Source organism: Hesperophylax consimilis, unplaced genomic scaffold (assembly GCF_061612785.1).
Source record: "Hesperophylax consimilis isolate HC1 unplaced genomic scaffold, BYU_Hcon_1.0 scaffold_34, whole genome shotgun sequence".
Classification (NCBI taxonomy): domain Eukaryota; kingdom Metazoa; phylum Arthropoda; class Insecta; order Trichoptera; family Limnephilidae; genus Hesperophylax; species Hesperophylax consimilis.
In genome coordinates this window covers 990,858-1,013,767 of record NW_028301264.1, presented here as the reverse complement: position 1 = coordinate 1,013,767, position 22,910 = coordinate 990,858, and the positions used below count along the sequence as shown (strand labels likewise).

Here is a 22,910-nt window from a genome sequence, read left to right as displayed (position 1 = left end):
CTTTTGTCCCCGAGGGTTCAATTTGTAAATTGTAGTATTAGTGTAACTAATTACCGAGGTTCTCACAGGAACCAATCAATCACTAATTTATTTTTAGGATTGATTTACATTTTTCAAATGATGAAGTTTTAATATTATATAAATTTATTAATATTAGTTCAGTAGTAACTTGTTTATAGAAACTTAACAAGAATTTTTTTTGTAATAGTAAAGATACTTACATAGACAAATGGGCAATGAGACCTATGTAAGCACAATATATTTAAACTCGGAACATCTTGAAATACTGGGCGAATAACTCCATATGTTTTTACTTAAAGTAATACAATATAAAGGTATATGAACACAGTTTATATGATATTAAGCTTAGAATACAAGAGGATATGCGGGTTCATATCGTCGTATAATCCAAGTTGACATAAAAATAAACTTAAAAATAAATATGAGCTAAGTTGAACTGATCGTGACCAGAAATATGTATGTATTTGTGTTTCGAAGCATCTCACATTTGTATATATATTTTATAATCTACCAAATTTTAACTTATTATTTTAATGAGAAATTATACTCGAGTAATCAACTGGAGTAAAATTAATTTTCCGTGAAGGACAAACTTAAAAATATGTATATTTTATAATCTACAAAATTTTAACTTATTATTCTAATGAGAAATTATACTCGAGTATCAACTAGAGTAAAATTAAATTTTCCGTTTTTCTTCGGCGGCGGTACCTCCACCTCAGAACTCGAGCCCGAAAGAACCCGTCTAACCAAACGGAGCCAACTCTGCACTCGCACTTCCTCTGCGCAAAGGAAGGCGCGTGAACAGAGCGACTCACATTTAGTTTTTTTCCTTTTTTTTTTTGAATCTCCATATTTTAAAGAAGCAACCCTAGGTTTAGAGTTGTTGTGACTCTTCTTCCTACATTCCGATATTAGATGCCCCTTTAATTTACAAAAAGAACAATAAATATTGTTCCCTGAAGAATTTGTTTCAGTATGACACATCTCCTTTTCTCATTGATGTTGTCTATTATTGTCGACATTTTGAAGTTTACTTATGAAACCGCAAGTATTGAATACAAAATGATAATAAATTAGCTAATGACGATAGCTATGAATATATTGCACTCCCGCGAGGCAAATATATAATTAAATGCACTTATAAGCACTGTATAGTATTGGTTGCATAACATAATTATCGAAACTTTCAAAGTGTATTATTATTTTGACAGTTGTTGTCAAAATCGCGATGTTTGTTTACGCTTGACATTCCTAGCTGTCAAGTTGACACATAGTATTGTGTTGCCCGTAAAATAAAATAATATTGCCCGTAAAATAAAAATAAATTATAATAATGCGTACAAATCGTTATTTATGTTGGTTGCACTGATGGCACTTTAATAAGTTCGCACTGTTGACTGACATTTATGTACCTAATAACATTTATAGGTTATGTTTTATGTGAGACACGTCGAAACAAAACAAATACACATGATTACTAAAATGCTTGCAACTTCGATTCAAAATCAAATAATAAGAACAAATACGAACCAACCACGTTGATGCGCCATGTTATGAATAAAAAATTCGGGGCGGAGAAAATAAATAATAGATGCATGATGTTTGAAAGGAAGTTGCAAGGTTGTAGAATGAAAGTAATCTGGATAAACTTTGGACTGGCCGTAACAAGTTATATTTGATAAATTTCACAGAGAAATACAAAAAAGGTGAAAACTTACCCCCATCGACCAGAAAGTAGAATCTATCTACCCTGTCTAAAATAATATGAACGTACGTAGTTATGAGGAACGAATACTGAGTGCCGCGAATAGCGGAGTAGATGAATCAGCCATGTAGCTAGAGGACGACGGCTTCAGATGTGACTGGTATCGGCCCAGTGAGTACCAGCCAAGAGGAGTGGACCGCTGCATCAGGATGTGGCTGGCCAACGGCCTCGTGAGGTCCGGCCATGTAGGTAGTAGACGACGGCATCAGATGTGAGGTTCAGCCATGTAGGTAGTAGACGACGGCATCAGATGTGAGGTTCGATTTAAAAAATGCTCCGAATCAAAATGCACACGGCGAAAACAGTTTATCGGCAGAAATAATCACCGATCGCTTGGATAAACTATGATTACCCCCACGGCCACACATGGTAAAAACGTTTTAATTATGGACGCCACCCGGGGCGAATTCCACTCGCGGGAAATATGACTAGACTTCTAATCTCGAAGCACAAACTGAACATTTCGGTATTAATCGCAAATCCATGAAATAACTTTCGATTAGAGCCTCAGACCTCCAGAAATAATAATTGACCCCCCGACCGGACAGCCTGTCTCTCTTGTGCTCGGCCGGGAAGTGCCACCATCTTGAATTTCTTCTCACTTCCTGTTAAAGTTCTAAGTTGCCAGAGCATAAACAATAGACAAGATAAATCACAGATTTGACAGGTTCTTACTTAGAGTGAAAATCGTATGTTATTTTCATAACAAACAACATATCATGTGGGAATGTGGGAGAAGTTATTTTAAGATGTTGTAATTTAGTTCTCATTCCGCGGACATTTTGGTAGTACCCAAACAATTTTAGGTGCTGTTTAAGTTTTTTGGCACGTTTTTTATTATTTTTTGAACAGAGTTTATGTACTTAATTGTTATGTTTGTTTCCCCTTCCGCTTTTCTCGTTTCAAACTCTTTCCAAACATCCGTCATTTGTTTCCTTTGCAGCTCCGTGAGATCTTGTTTAACTTTGATGCCATTTTTCAGTTTATATTTATTTATGATTATTTGCTTAGCTTGATATGAATCTTGGAGTTCTATTTTTATTGGCCTGATCTTGTCAGTTTTTCTTACGCCAAGCCTATATATTTTAGAAATATTTATCTGTAGTGTATCATCGATAATTTTTAACGTTGAACATACTTTGTTGTTGTCATCAGATATCCTGTTGGTTTGATTCTCGTCTCTACTTTCAGGTACGTTCAGCAGAATTAGATTTTTCGAACGTAAATTCCTTTCTGTTATCTCGGTAATTGCGTCACATATTTCCATTGAAGTAGATTGAGTAGTTCCAGTTATTGCAGGTTGGTTATTAATAATATTTTTGTATGCGGATAGTTCACCCTCCATAGTCCCCATCTTCACTGCCATCTGTCCCGCGACGCCCAGTAACTCGGTAGTTTTTGGCATTATTTTTGCAAGTTGTTCTTTATTGAACTTATTAGATGAGTCGGTAATTATTAAATGTATTTGGTTAATAATTTCCTGAGCCTTCGCCATACATTGATTAGCATCCATTTTTATTTTAGAGGTTCGTAATATTAAGTTAGGAAGTGAGTGATGACCCTGCACCCTGCACACTCAACTGCGTCCGGAGTGTTTCTGCGCTGCTTGCACTTACGGGTGATAGTGACCTACTATGATGTCGCACCGCTCACACGCACTGGAATCAGTAATGTCTGATAATATTTTATAGAATTTAGTGAATAACCGATTGATACGTTTGGATCACTACGATTATGGTAAAATTATATTTCACAGTGTTTAGAGGGATTTTTATAATGTGATTCACACAACCAATTGTTTAAATGATGCTTATAAATAACTATTTTAACTGAAATTCGCAAGACAAATTCAAACGTTACTTGTCACTTTTAATATCACGACAATACATTCCTCTCTTGCATTCCTTTGCCGATTTGTTGTATGCTGATCTGCTTTCGGGCGTTCGAGATGTGTTGTAGGCTCGGTAAGCCGCGTTTTTTCGACGAACTGCTTCGGAGCATTGTCGACTGAACCACGGCTTTGAGCCCACACCAGTTTCTTTAGTAGTCGATTGTATGAAGCCATCCATCGCCGAATTGATGACTTCACCAATCTCCTGGGCACATCTTGAAGGGTCCGAAGTCCGAAAACAAGGGCTTACAGCCCTTCCCACAGAGGTCGTCTAGTTGGTGATGTGATGATTAATTAATTAGTAATCTTTTAACTCCTGGCGTGGAGGTATATTACTTAATGGTGTTCAAAACAATATTAATTATATTTCAGGCACGTGCGTATAATTGATGGATAAAAGTCTCCCCATAAAGTTACCGAAAGTAAGATTCATAGAATTCAAAGGGAATTAATCAACCCCAAGTTGTGTTCCTACTTTCTAGTTCCTTCGGGGATGAAATATCCAAGAATTTTGCGATTATGGGTAATGCCTGCCAACCATTTCGATATAATCTTCAAAAGGGTTGTACCTTCCTTCTGATATATGCTAAAGCAGGTTAAGCATATATCATTGTAGAAAATCGAACTCCAGAATATAATCATTGATTATTTTTGTTTTTTGTTTTTGGGGTGTTATGCCGTGTTGCGCTAACTCCTTCTTTAGCCGACGTTTCGGACAGCGTTGCAGTGTCCTTCATCAGGGCAGATCCGGTAGATCCGAAGATGATGAACACATCTGAATACATCTTCGGATCTGCCGGATCTGCCCTGATGATGGACACTGCAACGCTGTCCGAAACGTCGGCTAAAGAAGGAGTTAGCGCAACACGGCATAACACCCCAAAAACAAACAACAAAAATGCTTTTGGCCGTGAGAATCTAAAAACTTACCTAATCATTGATTACATCATTAATCATTTATGGTTCGATTCGCACCACTTTAGGGTGGCCGTTTTTGACCAGGAAATCTCTAAATATTATAAAATAAAGTCAAGATTCGCGTCTGTCTGTTTGTGCGCTTAATTCTTCTAAACTACGGAACGCATTTTTATAGGGTTTCAACTGTCGTTTGGAGATTTTTTCCGGAAGGTTTATATATATAATACATGCATATTATATTTAAAGAACGTAGAGAAAAGTCGTGTTTTATAATCATCGTAAAAATATATTTTCGGGCGCAGTCGTAAAAAATATAGCAGGTAGTGTAGGTCGGTAGCCAACACATATATGTAAATAATGTATATTTTTTTATTTAACGAATATGTACTGAAAAAGATAACAACTAGACAAAGTGAATCTGTTGTACTGACGTTCAAGAACTAGCTTCCTAAGGGCACCCCTTGCCATCGCTGCTCCCCTGGCACCCCTGCTAGTGGCAACTATCAGTATCGCAACAGAAACAGGTTGGCTCGCTATGAATGAATGAACTTGGTTAGTTGATAAAGCGTGCTGGCTGCAAATCGATATTCGATCTGAAATTGTCGTATCGTTGGTCCATTTAATAGTTTGATGGTCTCATTCATTAATTTCAATAGTTTGGGGGTGTCATTGGTTAATTTCATTAGTTTTATGGTATCATTCATTAATTTCAATAGTTTGGCGGTCACATTGGTTAATTTCAATAGTTTGATGGTCGTATTGTTTAATTTCAATTGTTTGATGGTCTCATTGATTAATTTCAATAGTTAGATTTTTTCATTGGTTAATTTAAATAGTTTGGTGGTCTCATGGAACGTGAATAGTTTTATGGTCTCTTTGATTTATTTGAGTAGTTTGGCTGTGGTGAATACTTTGTGAATCTCGCATCGCCGTTCCTACAAATATGCTCAAACATTTTCAAGTATAAGATGGGTTTTGAAGCTAATTTTTTGAGAATTATTATTGTGTTATTTATTGTTGGTAGGGAGTGTTTAGAGATTGGTTTGAATGGTAGAAGTCGGGGACGCCAGAGGATGTCTTTACGCATCTTTGCACTGGAATGAGATACGGTCAAATGCATTTTTGTCTCCAAATAAACTAAAGTAGTTATTACCTACGTGAAATGTGCAAGATGCTTTTATGAGTGGAAGGGGGTGCATGGACCAGATCTTCTCATTACGTGTGCTCACCGAGAAGTTTCTGGCAAAAAACCAGAAACTTTTCTGTGCCTTTGTAAATCTACAAAAAGCATACGACCGAGTCGACAGGAAAAAGCTATGGAAGGTGTTGTCCAAGTATGGAGTGAATGCGAATCTGACTCAGGCAATTGCGTCTCTATATGAGGGAAGCGTTGCATGTGTTAGGGTGAACGGTGGTTTTACGGGGTGGTTTGATATCACAAAAGGTGTTAAACAATGCTGCGTAATGTCACCGTGGTTATTCAATCTTTACATGGATAATTGTATGCAAGAATTGAAAGATGTGGGATTGGGCGCGAATTTAAGTAATCTGAAAGTATGTTGCCTGTTGTATGCTGATGATGCGGTGCTGATTGCTAATAGTATGGATGATCTGCAGTCTCTCGTGTCTAGGATGAACGAAGTATGCGTGAAGAATGAGTTAATGATGAATGTAAGTAAGTCTAAAGTAATGATAATAATAATAATAATAATTGGATAATTTGTAGAGCGCCGTTTTTGTGAAAAATCACCTCAAGGGCTCAATGGTGTTTGAAAGAGAAAGTACGAAAACAGTGTGCAATATAGTTGTGAATGAGGAATACTTGGAGCAGGTGGATGAATTTGTGTATTTAGGAAGCATGTTTACGAGAGATGGGAAGGCTGACAGAGATATTGAAAGAAGAGTAAATGCAGGTAACTCCATTAATGGAGGACTGAACGCAGTTGGCGCTAACAAAAAATTGTTCAAAGAAGCGAAGTTAGCAGTCCACAATGGAGTGCTGGTACCTACCCTGATGTATGGAAGTGAGGCATGGAACTGGCAAAGAAAGGATGAAAGTAGATTGAATGCTGTTGAAATGAGATCCCTGAGGCGTATGTGAGGTAAAACCATGTATGATCGTGTGAGGAATGTGGATATCCGCAAAGAGTGCAAGGCTGATGTAAGCGTAATGAGTAAGATCAAGATAGGGACTCTTAGATGGTTTGGGCATGTAGAGCGAATGAGCGAAGAAAGGAGTGTAAGGAGAATATACGATGCAAATGTGAATGGTAGCAGAAGTCGGGGACGCCCGAGGAAGACATGGCACGACCAAGTGAATCAGATACTTGAGTCGGGCCATGTCAAGAGTCAGAACAATAGAAGAGTATGTATGAGACGATGTATGAATGTGAATGAGGCAAGGAGTGTGTGCCAAGACCGAGTTGTTTGGCGGTCCGTCCTCTCTGCCTACCCCTGCGGGGAAACGGCGTGATGGTTAGTTAGTTAGTTAGTTACATTTGTTATTTAGACCAACTGTGCCAGCACGAGGTTCGTCATCCGTTCAGGCGTGTGTCTGCCGCCAATATAGCGCTGTCATGTGTCTGCTGCCAATAAAGAGCGCTGACACAACATCCTCACATAGACAACAAACCTTGGCAGCACCGCTGTGACGCTCGACGAAGACAGAAGATGGAGACTCTACTGCAAGAATCCTAGGTAGCGAAGGAACTGTACCAGCTGCTGCAGCGAGAGAGACTATCCCGTCCACCAACTGTGTCAGCACGAGGCTCTTCATCCGTTCAGGCATGTTTCCGCCGCTAATATAGCGCTGACATGTGTCTGCTGCCAATAAAGAGCGCCGACACAACATCCTCACATAGATAACAGACCTTGGCAGCACCGCTGTGCAAAATCACCTCATCCTAGTCTACCTTAGTCTCTCCAGTCACCTCCCAGCCATTCATGCCACCTAGTGCATCCTCTTGACCCTTTCAGACTCCTTCCTGGCTTCAATACCTAAATAAAATCCAGCAAAACAAAATTACAATTTTTCTATTGTCGTGTTCCGACGATTTCACATTCTATCTCAGACCCTTAGGGCTCTCTTATCGCAGGCTATCATAAGCAAAATCTCGAACCAAAGTCAAAGTTAAGTTTATGTGTGTCATCTGTAACAGAATACATATACAAAAACAGAAAATAAAAACTTTAAACAATATATGGCTTATCTGTCCTCCAGGCATACATCAACGGTTGAAGAGGTCCCGTAAATCCCGACACCACTTGACACTTGAGGAGTCAGGTATAAAATTTTCGACTGCATTGAGAATCTTTGTTCTAGCTTCACTTTCAAAATTTAATCGGTTTAAAATGCTATAATAATTGCAAATTCCGGCTAAACGGTAGAAGTTACGCGCATTTCGTGAAATAAGAAGGTAAGCACTATATAAAACACGGATGCTGAACATTTTTCAGCGATCTCTTAGCAAGGGAAACCTTCTGAAAGGATTAAACAAACCGGAGCGGTTAAAACACGTCCGCTCTCGTTTGTAAATCTCACTTTAATATTAATAATATGGCTGTAGCTCGAGAAAGAAGGTAGAATTTGCTGAGTGCGAATATAGAATACCCACGATTATAAAATTCCGTTCAGCGGGTTTTATATTCATGTAGGTAAACTAACTAACTAACTAACTAACCATCACGCCGTTTCCCCGCAGGGGTAGGCAGAGAGGACGGACCGCCAAACAACTCGGTCTTGGCACACACTCCTTGCCTCATTCACATTCATACATCGTCTCATACATACTCTTCTATTGTTCTGACTCTTGACATGGCCCGACTCAAGTATCTGATTCACTTGGTCGTGCCATGTCTTCCTCGGGCGTCCCCGACTTCTGCTACCATTCACATTTGCATCGTATATTCTCCTTACACTCCTTTCTTCGCTCATTCGCTCTACATGCCCAAACCATCTAAGCGTCCCTTTCTTGATCTTACTCATTACGCTTACATCAGCCTTGCACTCTTTGCGGATATCCACATTCCTCACACGATCATACACGGTTTTACCACACATACGCCTCAGGGATCTCATTTCAACAGCATTCAATCTACTTTCATCCTTTCTTTGCCAGTTCCATGCCTCACTTCCATACATCAGGGTAGGTACCAGCACTCCATTGTGGAGTGCTAACTTCGCTTCTTTGGACAATTTTTTGTTAGCGCCAACTGCGTTCAGTCCTCCATTAATGGAGTTACCTGCATTTACTCTTCTTTCAATATCTCTGTCAGCCTTCCCATCTCTCGTAAACATGCTTCCTAAATACACAAAAAAAAGTAGTATTTCATTGCTCAGTCCAGGGGATTTTCTATTTGACTTTTTTTTTCACCGTTATTAACCGTTTATTACGCGTAAACAATTTTTTTTAAATATTTTATAACTGACACCACGCCCAGAAATCATAACAATCGGTATTTGTAAATATAAAGTAAATATGTATGTTATTCGTAAATCTCTAGTTTAAGCCGTAGTTGTAAGTCGTTTTGTAGCGGTATTGTGTAAAAATGCCCACTTGGTCATAAAAATATGTATAGCTTAAGTCATTAGTTAAAAGTCTTAGTTGTAAATCACTCGACATTAGTCTTAGTTATAAGTCTCTCTCTATCTATGAAACTTAGTTATAAACCAAAAGTAATTAAGTCTAAGTGATCAATGCATAAATTAAGTTGTTAAGCGCCCTTGAGGTGATTTTCTCACGAAAACGGCGCTATATAAATAATCCAATCATTATTGCGTACTTATTCCACACACCTCTCTAGCAGATTCACAAAGACTCACTTTTATGTGGTTCCATGTTTCGTCTATGCTTAGACCATCCATTTTTTTCTCATTCAATCTCATCTCTGCACAATTCACATACTTACTCCTCTCATTATCGTTTTGTAGTTTTTCTATTTTGATTCTTGTTGGAGTTAGTACCGTTTTCACTTTAGAGCGCCAACCGCGAAAGAGGTTTACTCTCGACACCACCAGAAAGTGGTCAGTTTCAACCTCTGCCCCTCTGAAAACTCTCGTGTCCTCGGTAACGGCTCTCAACCTAGAGTCAATTACTACAAAATCGATAATTGACTTTCCCACGTATATTGATGGATACCTTTATGATCGAAAAAAGTATTGGACACAAACAGGTTCCACTCTAAACATACTTCAAGTATTCTGTTCCCGTTGTCATTCGTTCTTTTATCCCCAAACATACCTAAGGCTGATTCAAATCCGTCACGTCTAATTCCTACCCACCCATTCAAATCGCCTGCCATTATAATCCTTTCATTTATATTTTTAAGTCTCATCACATCATTCGCACCAGTCCAAAAATCATCTTTCTCTTCGTCACTCTCAGAATTGACAGGGGCATAACAAACAACAAGAAACACCATTGTCAAACCGATTTTGAACCTAATCCACATTATTCTCGGACTTACACATTCATACTGCAACATACATTCAATCATTCTGGGAGACAGTAGCGCTGCAACACCTTGACAAGCCCTCTCTGTATCTGGTCTCCCAGACCAAATGACGAGCCTATCATTATGCTGCATTGTACCGCTACCCTTTTTCATACTCTCTGTTACACAAAGTATGTCCAAGTATTTGCTAACCATCGTGTCACACAATTCATTCATCTTTCTTTCCATACCTCCTCTAATATTCCACGTACCAATTCGACATTGTTCGAGTTCCTTCCTCCTCTTTGCGCCACCGAAGGGTTGGCGATGTGATGGATAGCGAGCCTCATCGACACCTGTGTCGGCCATTCCCTTCTACGAACTGCTTATCTAGTCTAACATACTGATACTTAGGTATAAATCACTAACATACAAATTAGTATAATATTTAACTTAATCCTAACGCCATCAAAACTATTCCAGTTGTCCAAATGAAAAAACTTAATTCTAAAACAAAAAGTATTATAATCACTATAACAATACACTAATCACAATAACAAATGTAGATCCTAGGAAATAAATTGTACAGCGCTCTTGAGGTGATTTTTCACAAAAACGGCGCTCTACAAATTATCCAATTATTATTATTATTATTATAACCATGCTAAAAAATGTTTCATGTGGTCTAGATACATTTTTTGGTGATCGGTAAAAACCACATCTTCCAGGGTATAAATGATCCAAAAAACATGAAAACATGCTAAAAACCATGCTTCTGTCAACACTGGTCACCCCTGAATATTTCACTAAAAACCGAAGGATGAGTGGTATTTTCGTATCGGAGTTGCTGATGAGGATTGGTCTGTTCGGGTAGTCAAAACCAGAGGAGGTCAAAGTTGAAAGGAACGGATAAAAATAAGTATTGCTAATTTATTAGGCACCTCTTCAAATTACTGTTAATCCGGTTAAAAACGGGATTGCATGCCGTTTCCTGATAAACTTTTAGTAAATTCGTAATAATATTGGAAAATTTGTTCATGCGTTTGTCATTGATAATATATAATGATGAAAATATTAGGATTTTTATGAACATGTGTTCCGATATCGTGATAACACATTCGAATTTTACTAAAAGTTTATCCTTTAACCTATCAATTCATTCTTTCTGCAATCCCGTTTTTAACCGGATTACGAATAATTTGAAGAGATTGTTAATAAGTAAGCAACATTCAATGAAATACTGGTAAGTGAGAAAGGTGTTGGTAGGTAGGTACCTGTCTCCCCCTGAGCGCGCACAGCCACCAGCCCTCCGTGCCAGCCGTGTTCTGTTCCAGCACGGTCAGCATGTCTCCTTTACGGAAGGCCAGTTCGTCAGGGGTGTCCGCCATATTGTCGTACAAGGCGCGAGCCATACATCTCTGAAACAATGCACAAACATAACCAATTAATAATTAAACCACTTATGCGTAGGAACTCATGATGACTGGTTAAGTTAGAAAATCAGGAAAAACCGAGGAAGATCGCCGAGGCGTTGTACTGTAATGGTTACCTATTCTAAATTGATGTGTGTAATTTATTTATTTAACGCCCAGAGGGCTTTTACATGGTTGGTAGTATAATTTTAATTTGACAGATACTTTGAAACATAAAAAATAAGAAAAAAAAATACATTTGATAAAAGCTATGCAACAAGTCATACAAACACAAGAAACAAAAACAGAAAATTACAGCTATTTGTAGGTTTACATGATGTGTTTAGGAGTATTGTTGAAATAAATGTTTTAAATGATCCACAAAACTTGCCAAGTTGGTATTGAATATGTCGACATCGCCCAAGTAATGATTTCCCATGGTGTGAAGTCGTTGTATCGGAGAGTGGGCAATGTAGTTACGCTTATGTGTGATGCTGTAGAATATTGTATTTTTTCGTGTTGTTACTGTGGGTGTATGTATGTTTATAAGTTGCAGGAGTTCACAACAGTCGAATTTAGAAATAAGTATTTTGAATAAGAACGTTAAATCGTTTATTTTATCTTCTAATGTGAGTATTTAATAAGAAATTGTATTTAAAGTCTTCGACAGGGATATTTAATTTAAAATTTATAAAACGTAGAATTTTTTTTGTATTCGCTAAAGAATGTTTGCGAACGCTTGGTAAGGGCTCTTTGTCATTCAGATTCCACCCACAACCTTGTAACAGTTTTACTCTTTTGTTATTTCAAAGAACCCGCGAACATCACATTGGCGCAGCCGGTAGGAACAAGTGTTACAAGCGTCTGGAACGTCGGTGTCCGCGGCTCTCCATGGAACGACCAAGGAACCTAAAGAGGATGGAACGTGAAGAGTGAACGAACCTAGTTCTAATTGTAGAAGGCGTCACGATCCTCAGCAATTAGTGTAGGTACGATTAAAGACATAATATGCAGAAGAACCAACATTTGGTGTGGTTCTGCCGCTGAGAGCCCTTTTATAAATTCTCCTTCTGTTACATACAGTGGCGGTTTTCTCTAAAGTGCGTTTGTGCGGCGAACCCCCAATAAAAATATGAGAAAATAAAACAAACTTGTTTTATAATAATATAAGCACATTATAGATAGCACGCTATTAAAATTTCGCCTTCAAAACCCGCGCCACCGAAAAATACGATACATATTCCAAGTGTGTGCGAGTTGAAATCCGCGCCAAACTCTTCATACAAAAGAATTTTAGCCGGTACAGACCCTATGATGGTGACATATACAAAATTTGGTCTTTCTTTGCAAAACTAAGACAAATTGTGTGCGTCGATCACGCGGTATGATATCACGTGACCTCCGAACATTGACGAATGTAACCGAAGAAACCCGAGAACTTCACGGAATGACTGGCCGACGTTTGACTTTTGAACCATAGGGAAGCAAGTGTTATTTTTTATGTTATATTATTATGTTATATTTATGGTATTTAACTTTGTAGTCATTTTTGTACATATTTTTGTTTTCTTGTTTCTGCATTTCTCCAACCGTTTGCTTATGGCATTTGTAAATCTACTACCTATTGAAGTAGACCGATTTTGATTTCTGTTTTCGTATTTTTTTTTAGATAAGTCGTTATATTCCCTAATTATATTTGCGAAAGTTTTGGCAAACGCCCCATTGTCGTCGCTAGTTATGCAATTTTGTGTTTTGTCTTCTCCAGTATTCTTTCGGATTTCAAATTGAAAGCGTTTGCGTATATGTTTATTTATGCGTTTGCGTTTATTGATTGTCGCGAATATTTTGTCATAATTTTTTTATACAATGGCGGAATACAGTGTTGTCTATATAAAAAAAATAATGCCAATACTTATGAAAAAAGGTTGGAAATTAAAAATAAAGGGCCTCCGCGTCCTGACCTCTCATTAAACCAGGTTTGTGCCGCGAAAACCGAGAAATTCACTCGAGTTTTTAAACGTGAGTGGTACGCGAGGTGTACTTGGTTATGTGGTTGCGAGGAAACCAATCGGTTATTTTGCTTCCCCTGTTTAGTTTTTGGAGGCGACCCATCGTGGTGTAAAATTGGAGTAGACGATCTTTCCTTTATTAATAATTATAAATATAATTTAATTCCTATAAAACTTTTCGCATTATCTAATAATTGTGTCTAGTGTAAAGTGATTTAAAAACAATAATATGTAGGTACCCCTCCCACTAACTTTATTTAAGTTGTGTGACTGCTGCCGTATTCGACTATTTGACGAAGGACAACAGTAAGTAAATTTTAATTAGATATGTTTATCTCCTCTTGAATTTCTGAACCCCCTGTTAAAAAGACCACGAACCGCCACTGGTTACATACGTAGTCCATAAGAAATAGGGAGAGTTACCCCTATACCAAAACCAGAAGATGTGAAAGGAAGTAAATTGTACTTTTAAAAATAATATTTGAGTCTTGCATTATCGTCGCGCGATTTCAAATAATTTAAAAAAGAAATGTATTATTTTTTCAAAGATTTTCTTCAGCAACTGAAAGCTTTACAATCCGAAGAAAAAAAAACATAATTTTCTTAACCACGTATGGGTACATTTTATTCTATTAAATACACAAAAGTTTTACTAAATTATCGATATAAAATACAACTTAAGATTCAATAAAAAATGTTGAGCGTTTTGGAGTTTATTAAAATTTGTAGGTGGGTAGGGACTATCATTGATGTGTTGTATTTAGATGAGATATGAAGCGAAAAAATAGGTTCCACCTTTTTATCTTCAAGTCACCTCCAACGCTTAAACTACCGAATCCGGTCTACATGCACCGCTTATCGCGTTCTAATGGTGGAACACGTTTCGAAAAAGTATTAATTATTTGAGATTTTCACGGCCAAAAGTGTTATAGTGATTTTTTTGGGGGTATTATGCCGTGTTGCGCTACCACATTTTTTAGCAAACGTTTCGGACAGCATCTTCATACATAAACACACATTTCACGTCAACCTTAGATTACACATCTGCCCTGGTGATGGACACTGCAATGCTGCCCGAAACGTTGGCTAAAGAAGGAGGATGCGCAACACGGCATAATACCCCAAAATCACTATAAAGTATTAATTAGTACGTAATAGCGCCTCTATTTGTATAACTCAATGAGTACTAAAGATTTTGGTTTCGTCGATTTTTAAGACCAAACGATTATACAATGCGACACTAATGCTGCAGTTATTGTCCCTAATTCCGTCAATATAGAGACTATTAACACTTTTATTATAGTCGTCATGGTAAAGCAAGTTTGATGTAAGGCCGATCCCTAATTTCCACCAATTTGAACAGAGCTATTCCACCATAAAACATGGCGTCATGGGGATATTAGACTTAATGTTGCATGTCCCGGTTTTGGGATTCCCTTTTAGAGTTTCGCAAATTACACCGGATATTATTAGTATTGCCAAAAATACATACTGCCAAAGGTAAAGGGTACCGTGTTTTATGAGAATATGACATGCATGGATATGAAAGGGCTGGCAAGCCGCTAATCGCTCCGTTGTAACCTCTCCCTCTTTCTCACAAACGACGCGTGTATTGGAAAGAGTAGTTATAATGAAGCTCTTAGTGGCAGGACTACATAAATATTCATGAAAATCTACCCACATTATTTTAGGTTAATACTATGACTATTCAAAACTTCTTGTAACCCAGTCAATGAAGGGAAAAAAAGACCCAATGTCGGAACTAATTCCCCGGAAGCTGATTTTTTCACAGATGTTAGAAGACCTTTAGAAATGTATTTTTACAAAAGTCCCCGACTTTCCCCCTTGTGCTTCCTTCCCCACCCCCCCTTGAATATATTTTTCAAAGCCTTTCGGAATACGCTAATATCTCCTTAATGGTTTTATAAAATCAGATTATTTTTTTTTTTTTAGTTTTTAATTAGTTATTATAAAAAAATTGTATTCTTTTATTATTGTGAGAAAAGCTATACAATCGCTACAATTTATTAGTAAAGGAAAAATATCAGTTTTTAAAATAGTATTTCAGAATATATTTGCACATAACTTTTTTCTGAGCCCGTTAACGAAAAAAAATAAATCAACAAAACTTGTAGACAATACTTTTAGCTATAAAATAATGTATATAATGATGGGTTTTAATTTATAATAAGGCACGTAGGCTGTGAATAAAGAGCACGGCTCGCGGCGGCTCGAACGCGCGAGAAATTACAAAAACCTAAGGAAAGTAATGATTAATTCATGTGTTTGCTTTTTTTAATAACAAATTCATTTAACGTTGAAGAGTTTTATTGTTATTTACAAGTTTTAGTTCGGAGGGGAGGGGGGTAATATAAATATTTTCCCCTGCCCAATGAAGCGCTTTCATTATCCACCAACCGCCGTGCCCCGGTCTGGCTAAACAGTCATATTATGTTGTATGATTGTTTGTTACTTACAATTTAAATAAAGTTATGTGAAATAAGCCAAAAATACCTACAACAGCGTGGGACTACCCTTTCACAACATTAAAATATTGCAGACCTTATGTTATGGCGAAGTTCTAAAAAATTTGTTTTTCGAAATTCTCACTTGTTTTATTATGTGCACCTACCTATCAACAATAAAATACCGAAACAACGAATCACTTAAAATAGTGCATAGGTAAATCTAAAATGGTTTACTTTCAAACAAGCTTCTTAAAATATAGGTACCTCTAAAAATATTATAATGACAAAACGGTGTGTAAATTATATTATATACTTATCAATATTATCTATTACAAAATTAAGCAAATATTCAAATAATTTTCTAGTCAAGAGAGTCTTCCATTTATTCGTCATACTGGGGTGTGTTCAGACACGATAATCCGTTACGGTTGTAGCACATGGCAGAGCAGGTAAATCCAGATTTTCTGCAGCCACAGTAATTTCCACATCCAGACTTGCAGGAACAGGACACCAGATAAAGAAGGTCAGGAGCAAATGGTTTCAAAAATTTCTTCTTTCCACCATTTTCATTTACATTTTCATACCTCCATCCCCAGTTTATAGAGTTTAATTTGTTTCCTAACCAAAACTGTACTTGCAAATAAACTCTCAACAAATGTTGATGACACGATTCTGAAGTCGGTGGTAGTTTTGCCAAGTCAAATTTAGATTTAAAAGCTGATTTTGTCGTTAGTCTGGTAAACTTATAGTATCCAACTTCGTTTCAATTAGAGTAGCTACCAAGACCATACATGGCGAGATGAATTTTTCTCCATTTTCATAAGTTCTCTTCAGTTGCATCTTTTTCCAGAAATGCCTCTGCTGCGCGTTTTGCTTCGGGATTGTTTTTCATCATATCAACAGCTTTTATCTTTCCTAACCCATATAAAGATGGGGTCGTATCACAGCCCGTAATGGCATGGGTAAATAGCATGTGTTTTCGAATATCTTTATGTAACATTATAGGTTTCTCTATGACGTAGAAAGTTCTTGAAGGGGCCTTTCCACCAACATCTTTACAGAAAATAACCACTTTTAAATAAATACTGTGCTATTATGTTTTTTTTATCAAATTAAGGCAGTAATCAGATATGGTTGGATAAACCGATAGAAGTGTTTTTTTACATTACACACGGAGTATGAGTATTGCTGATTTATTAATAATCTATTATTATTTTTCAGAATAACTTATTGAGTAAAACCTCAAATTATAATATTTTAAATATTGAAGACAATATTAGTGATTTTTAAACGCAAATCTGAAACAGAAAAATCAGAAAAGGAAACGGTCACATCTGGGACTCGAACCCAGGACCCTTGTCTTTCCGGGACAATGCTCTACCAACTGCGCTAATGGGACCCTATCCTCATCGGTCACTTTTAACTGTATCATACTTCGAATAAGAACTACCAACGTTGTCTTCATTTTTTCACCGCACATTTTTTATTGGCAACTATATTTATGTATGATCGCAAGATTCAACCCGAACTAACCCGAAAGACAAGGGTCCTGGGTTCGAGTCCCAGATGTGACCGTTTCCTTTTCTGATTTTTCTGTTTCAGATTTGCGTTTAAGAATCACTAATATTGTCTTCAATATTTAAAATATTAATAATCTCATCAAAATTATTGATAATTTGGTTAAAACGGGCCTGCAGGCTGCTTTCTGATAAAATTTAAGTTAATTCGTAATAATATCGAAACACGTGTTCATATTCCCGCGGTTATCTTAATAACATACAATGACGAAATGCGAAAATGTTACGATTTTTATAAACACGTGTTCTGACATCGTTAGAATTCATTGGTATTTTATTAAAAGTTTATCAGGACACCTATCAATTCATTCGTCAAAGGCATGCAATCCCGTTTTTAACCTGATAAAGAATAATTTGAAGAGATTCTTAATAATATACATTTTTATCAGTAAGTTGACTCCGTGTACGGGAGGCCTGGAGAAAATAATTTCCCTCGGGACCTATATCATATTTGGGGATGATGTGTGGAGGGACTCTTTGAGGAAAGAAAGGAGATAATAATAAACCTGGGTCTTGAATAAGAAAGAAGAAAGGAGAAAACACAGAGGCCGGCAAATGATTGCTAATTAGGACGAGTCGTGGAAACGACCCATCCTCATGTGAACTGTGTACGCTAGTTCCTCGGAACATCTTCGATTGAAATACCATTACAACAAGCGTGTTTTGGGCGTCTCTAGTGTGATTCAATTCATCATACTTTTTCAAATATCGAATTTCTTTCTTGAGCAGATAATCAATTTCTTTGGCCTGTCCAGAGTAGGAAAGTCTTATGTAAATTAGCGATATCAGTTTTCTTTCAAGTCGTTACAGGTCAAACTTCTAGTGAATAAATACTAATCGATATCATTTTGCAAATAGTAACAGAGTACATACCTACTTTAATCAATCGATGAAATTATCAAATTGATTAGTGCAAAAATAAAGATTAAATACGAGAATGCGTTAATAAACATCGCATTACTTTTTGCCATAAATAACAAAAAATGTCACTTTAACAATATCAGTATTAATTCAATTCGACTGGCCGACGCTAAAAAAAGTTTTTGAGGTAAGACAGTATCGATTGGATATTTAATACTACCTCATACTGTGTCTATTATAATATACTGTGTCTATGTAATAGTAGGTACATGGAGAAAAATGAGTATTGCTAATTTATTAATTATCTCTTAAAATTATTGGTAATACGGTTAAAAACGGGATTGCAGGCCGTTTCCTGATAAAATTTAAGTAAATTCAGAATTCGGAACACGTGTTCATGCACCTTCATTTGCCTTGATAATATACTATGACAAAATGCGGAAATATTAAGATTTTAACGAACACGTATTTCGACATCGTGGTAATAGAATGGAATGTGCATATTTTACTATTTTTGTTCAGTACAGGCAGATAATATACAGGACCGAACAAGTACACCTAACATTATCAGTTTTACTCGATCCACTTGCATGATGAAGGCCTTTCCATAAACTGTGTACCTTCTTTAACATGGCGGGTTTAGTCGAAACAAACAAGATCAAAAAATTGTACATTTTATTGGAAGCATAGTTTGGCAAAAATATTTTTTTCAAAATGATCCCGTCGGTAGTACTCGTAGAACCCAAAACCAAGACGGTCGGTTTACGTAAAAGTGAGAAATAAATAACCGAAGCATAATTACGAAGGTAATAAGAAGAATTTTTTTAAAGAATTATTCTTCAGGAAACGTTGAAACGGTGAGCTCTGGCGGTAACTTTGGTATGAAATTTAACTGGCACTCTAGAATTTACAGGTCATAATGCGCTATGGAGCTTTGAAATGTTTATTAAAATGGATAAGACGCCAAATTGCTTATTAAAAAATGTTCATAGATCAATAAGAAAATAACATTTCGATATAAGTTGAAGCCGGGTAATAAAATATATTGATAAAATATCAATTAAAATATTTTGGAAATAAATATTCTCTGGGTAGGTGTACTTAAATCTACGTCTGAAGGGACCGTACCTTCCTGGATCCAAAATCATACACCCTCAACTTATGCGAAAAATAAGTTAAACAAAAGGTCAACGCTCAAAAAATGCGAAAAATATATTCTTCTAGCCCTAAATTCAGGCTTCACTGATTTTGACCGGAGTTAAATAACACGGAAATAAGTCAGAAATATAAAAAAGGCGAGTTGCGAGGAAAAACTTTTAGGTAAAAGAAAACTTTTGAGGATTTGTAATCGGGAACGCTTGTGTGAAATAATAACAAATGGGCTCGTAAAACGGTTTTAGTGGGAATTTTATCCGTTTATATTAAAAATCGAGTTCGCAGAGGAAATATTACTTTGGTTTATGAGTTAGTATATTAAAAAAATTCAAGCAGGTCCCTATTAGCAAACTGTTCATTGGAAGGCTGAAATCAAAATGAAAAAAATGTCAAAGGTAGCGAGCAGTCGACAGTGGAGTTCTGATACAAACCCTGATTTATGACAGTAAGGCAATGGGCAGAGGATGAACGAAAGTACGTTAATTGGCAACAGAAATGTCACCTCTGAGACGTATAGATATGTACGACCGTATTACGTATGTCACCTCTGAGACGTATAGACATGTACGACCGTATTACGAATGTCACCTCTGAAACGTATAGACATGTACGACCGTATTACAAATGTCACCTCTGAGACGTATAGACATGTACGACCGTATTACGAATGTCACCTCTGAGACGTATAGACATGTACGACCGTATTACGAATGCGGAAATTCGAACATAAAGTCAGATACACAAAAATTTGGACATGGGAGGAACGGAGAAAGGAGTCGAAACAATGTGTAACGCTCAATAGAATGGACGAAGAAGTCGAAGAAACCCTTGAAAGATATGAAACGATCAAGTTAATCAAATACTTGAGTCGGTTCAGGTCAAGCGTCGGTACGACAAAACCGGCGAATGACTGAGAAAAATATTACTATTGCTAATTTATTAAGAAGCTTTTCCATTTAATGGTAATTCTGGTTAAAAACGGGATTGCAGGCCTTACGAATGAATTAACAGGTTTCGTGATAAACTTATTAGTTCATGAAGAACCTAATTTTTTTGCAATACAACGAAAATTATTTGTATCGTCATGATATATTGTCAAGGTAAATCGATAAAACATTCTTAAATTGATGTTTTATTAATAAGGCCTGTTAATTTATTGTGAAGGCAAAAATGGATTTCTCTCCGTGTATGTTGTGAAGACATCTTATCATTGATGTATTATACTAAGTCAATTCATTCTATCTATCCTATATGACAACTGAAATGCATGATGACATGTCATCTATATTTTTCACTCGATCTTTGGTGGTAAGTTGGTTAGTTTGTTAGTCAGTAAGTAAAATAGCGCAATTAAGTAAGTCTAGATCACATGCCTGTTGACCTACTGCGCAAGACAGATTGGAGGTAGAAGCAAAATGATAAATGGGAGCCCTGTGAACAAAGTTAACTAACTTTACAGTTTAATCAAACGAAGTTCTAAATTCGATATACACATATTTGTGTAAGTATCTACGTGGTGTGGACGTCGCGTCGCGTCGTTCGAATTGGTGCCGTACCGACACATTTGGCTAGCGTACTAGCGTCTACTTCAATAAAAAATATTACGTTTGCTTTCTTGCGTTTAATAGTGCTATATTTTCAGTATAGAGTCAACGACCCTTTTTAAAGCAAAGATATTGTTTTCCGTTAAAAGAAAAGTTCCATCTTTTTCGAAGAACTATGTTAACGCAACTATAAGCATCTGCCTTTAACAAACGTTCCTGTATTCCTCCACCCAATCACCTGTCCCTGTCTGGCAGTTTGGAGTACATACTTACCTACACCAATAACATTTCAACAATTTATAATACATTAATAGTCTGTTAAGAAAACCTGTGCAGTTTTTTTTTATTTTTTTTTATATTTACTCCACACAGGAGGCCCAGAAGAAAATAATTTCCCTCGGGGCCTATGTCATCTTTGGGGATGCTGTGTGGAGGGTCTTTTTTTGGAGAGGAAGGAGTGAACACTTTACGATATCTATAAAGAAAATATTGAAAGTATTCAAAAGAAATTTCTGCGTTGCCTCAATTACAGAATGAGCGCACCCAAACGCGGGTACATAAATATGCTCTCGAGTTATAAAGTCTCCACTCTATCTAACCGGCGAACATACCTTGATCTCATGACTCTGTATAAAATCTCTAACAACGTTATTGACTGTCCCGACTTACTGAAATTAATAAACTTCAAAGTACCACCCAGAGTAACAAGGCTTAACGACTTATTCCACATTAGCAGGACGCGTACAAATGCTGGTGTCAGGGATCCAATCAGAAGAATGTGCGAATCACTTAATCAGAACCAAAACCTCAAGGACTCTGACTTATTCTTTGATACACGCACTACTTTTAGTAGAAAAATGAAGACTGTTTTCCTACAAAGTTCATAGTAAAAAACTTAGACATACATACTTGTTTAAATATGTATATATTTTTTAATTTCTGTTTAACATTGTTTATCTATTTATATATATATATATATTATTTTTTTTTGTTTTACTCTCTAAATTTTTTCAAAATAATTTGTAAATTCTTATAAGGATATTGCGCATTTCTTTCATATCTCTATTTGTAAAATAATATTCTTATGTATATATTCCCCTATTTATAAGTTAAAATATTTGTAAATGTTTTTAACTGCTGTTTAAGTTAATTCGTGAGAAATAGTTTGGATGCAGGTAAATTCTCTAGTTGATGTTTTGTATATTCTTGTCAATTGATATCTGTATCTGTTTTTTCTCCTAAATAAAAAAAAAAAAAAATAAAAAAACATGGGTCTTGAAGAGTCCCATGTTGTAGGAGGGAGGAAACGCAGAGGCCGGCAGTTCGTTCCACAGCCGAGCTGTTGAACTTAAGAACGAATCGTAGAAGCGACCCGTTCTCATGTGACAAGTGTCAACTGTGTACAAATGTTGGGCGCGCGTTTGGCGTGTATCCCGACTACGCACCGGTGCCGAAGGGATCAATGACGCTAGTTCCTCAGAGCATCTTCCATTGTAATACCGATAGAACAAGGACAGCATACATACCTGACGCCTGTGCTCTAAAGATTGCAGTCCGTTTGTTAAGATTGGGGAATCTATCAAACGGACCGCCCGTTTCTGCACAGAGTCAAGGGTTTTTTTCAGGTATTTTGGGGCTCCAGACCAGAGATGGCTGCCAAATTCGACAGTAGGGCGCACTTGCGATTTGTACAGGGTGAGCAGTTGTGTACTATTAAAGTATCTGCGGGCCCTGTACAGTACGCCCAGCTTCTGAGAGGCCAACTTTACTCTGGCTTCGATGGAGCCCCCGTACCTGAGCTGGTCACTTATAGTTACACCAAGCATATCAATGGAAGGCCTGTTCGGAAGATT

At 36.9% G+C, this 22,910-nt stretch overlaps 1 protein-coding gene across 1 annotated transcript in view; it reads right to left on the bottom strand.

Moving 5' to 3' along the window:
- Positions 1 to 22,910, bottom strand: part of LOC149409163 (breast cancer anti-estrogen resistance protein 1-like) — a 186,713-nt gene that overhangs the window by 100,638 nt on the left and 63,165 nt on the right. The window contains exon 2 of the mRNA XM_089650089.1: positions 11,306 to 11,449. Coding sequence (XP_089506215.1) covers positions 11,306 to 11,449 — 144 coding nt within the window. The remainder of the gene's footprint in view (positions 1 to 11,305; positions 11,450 to 22,910) is intronic.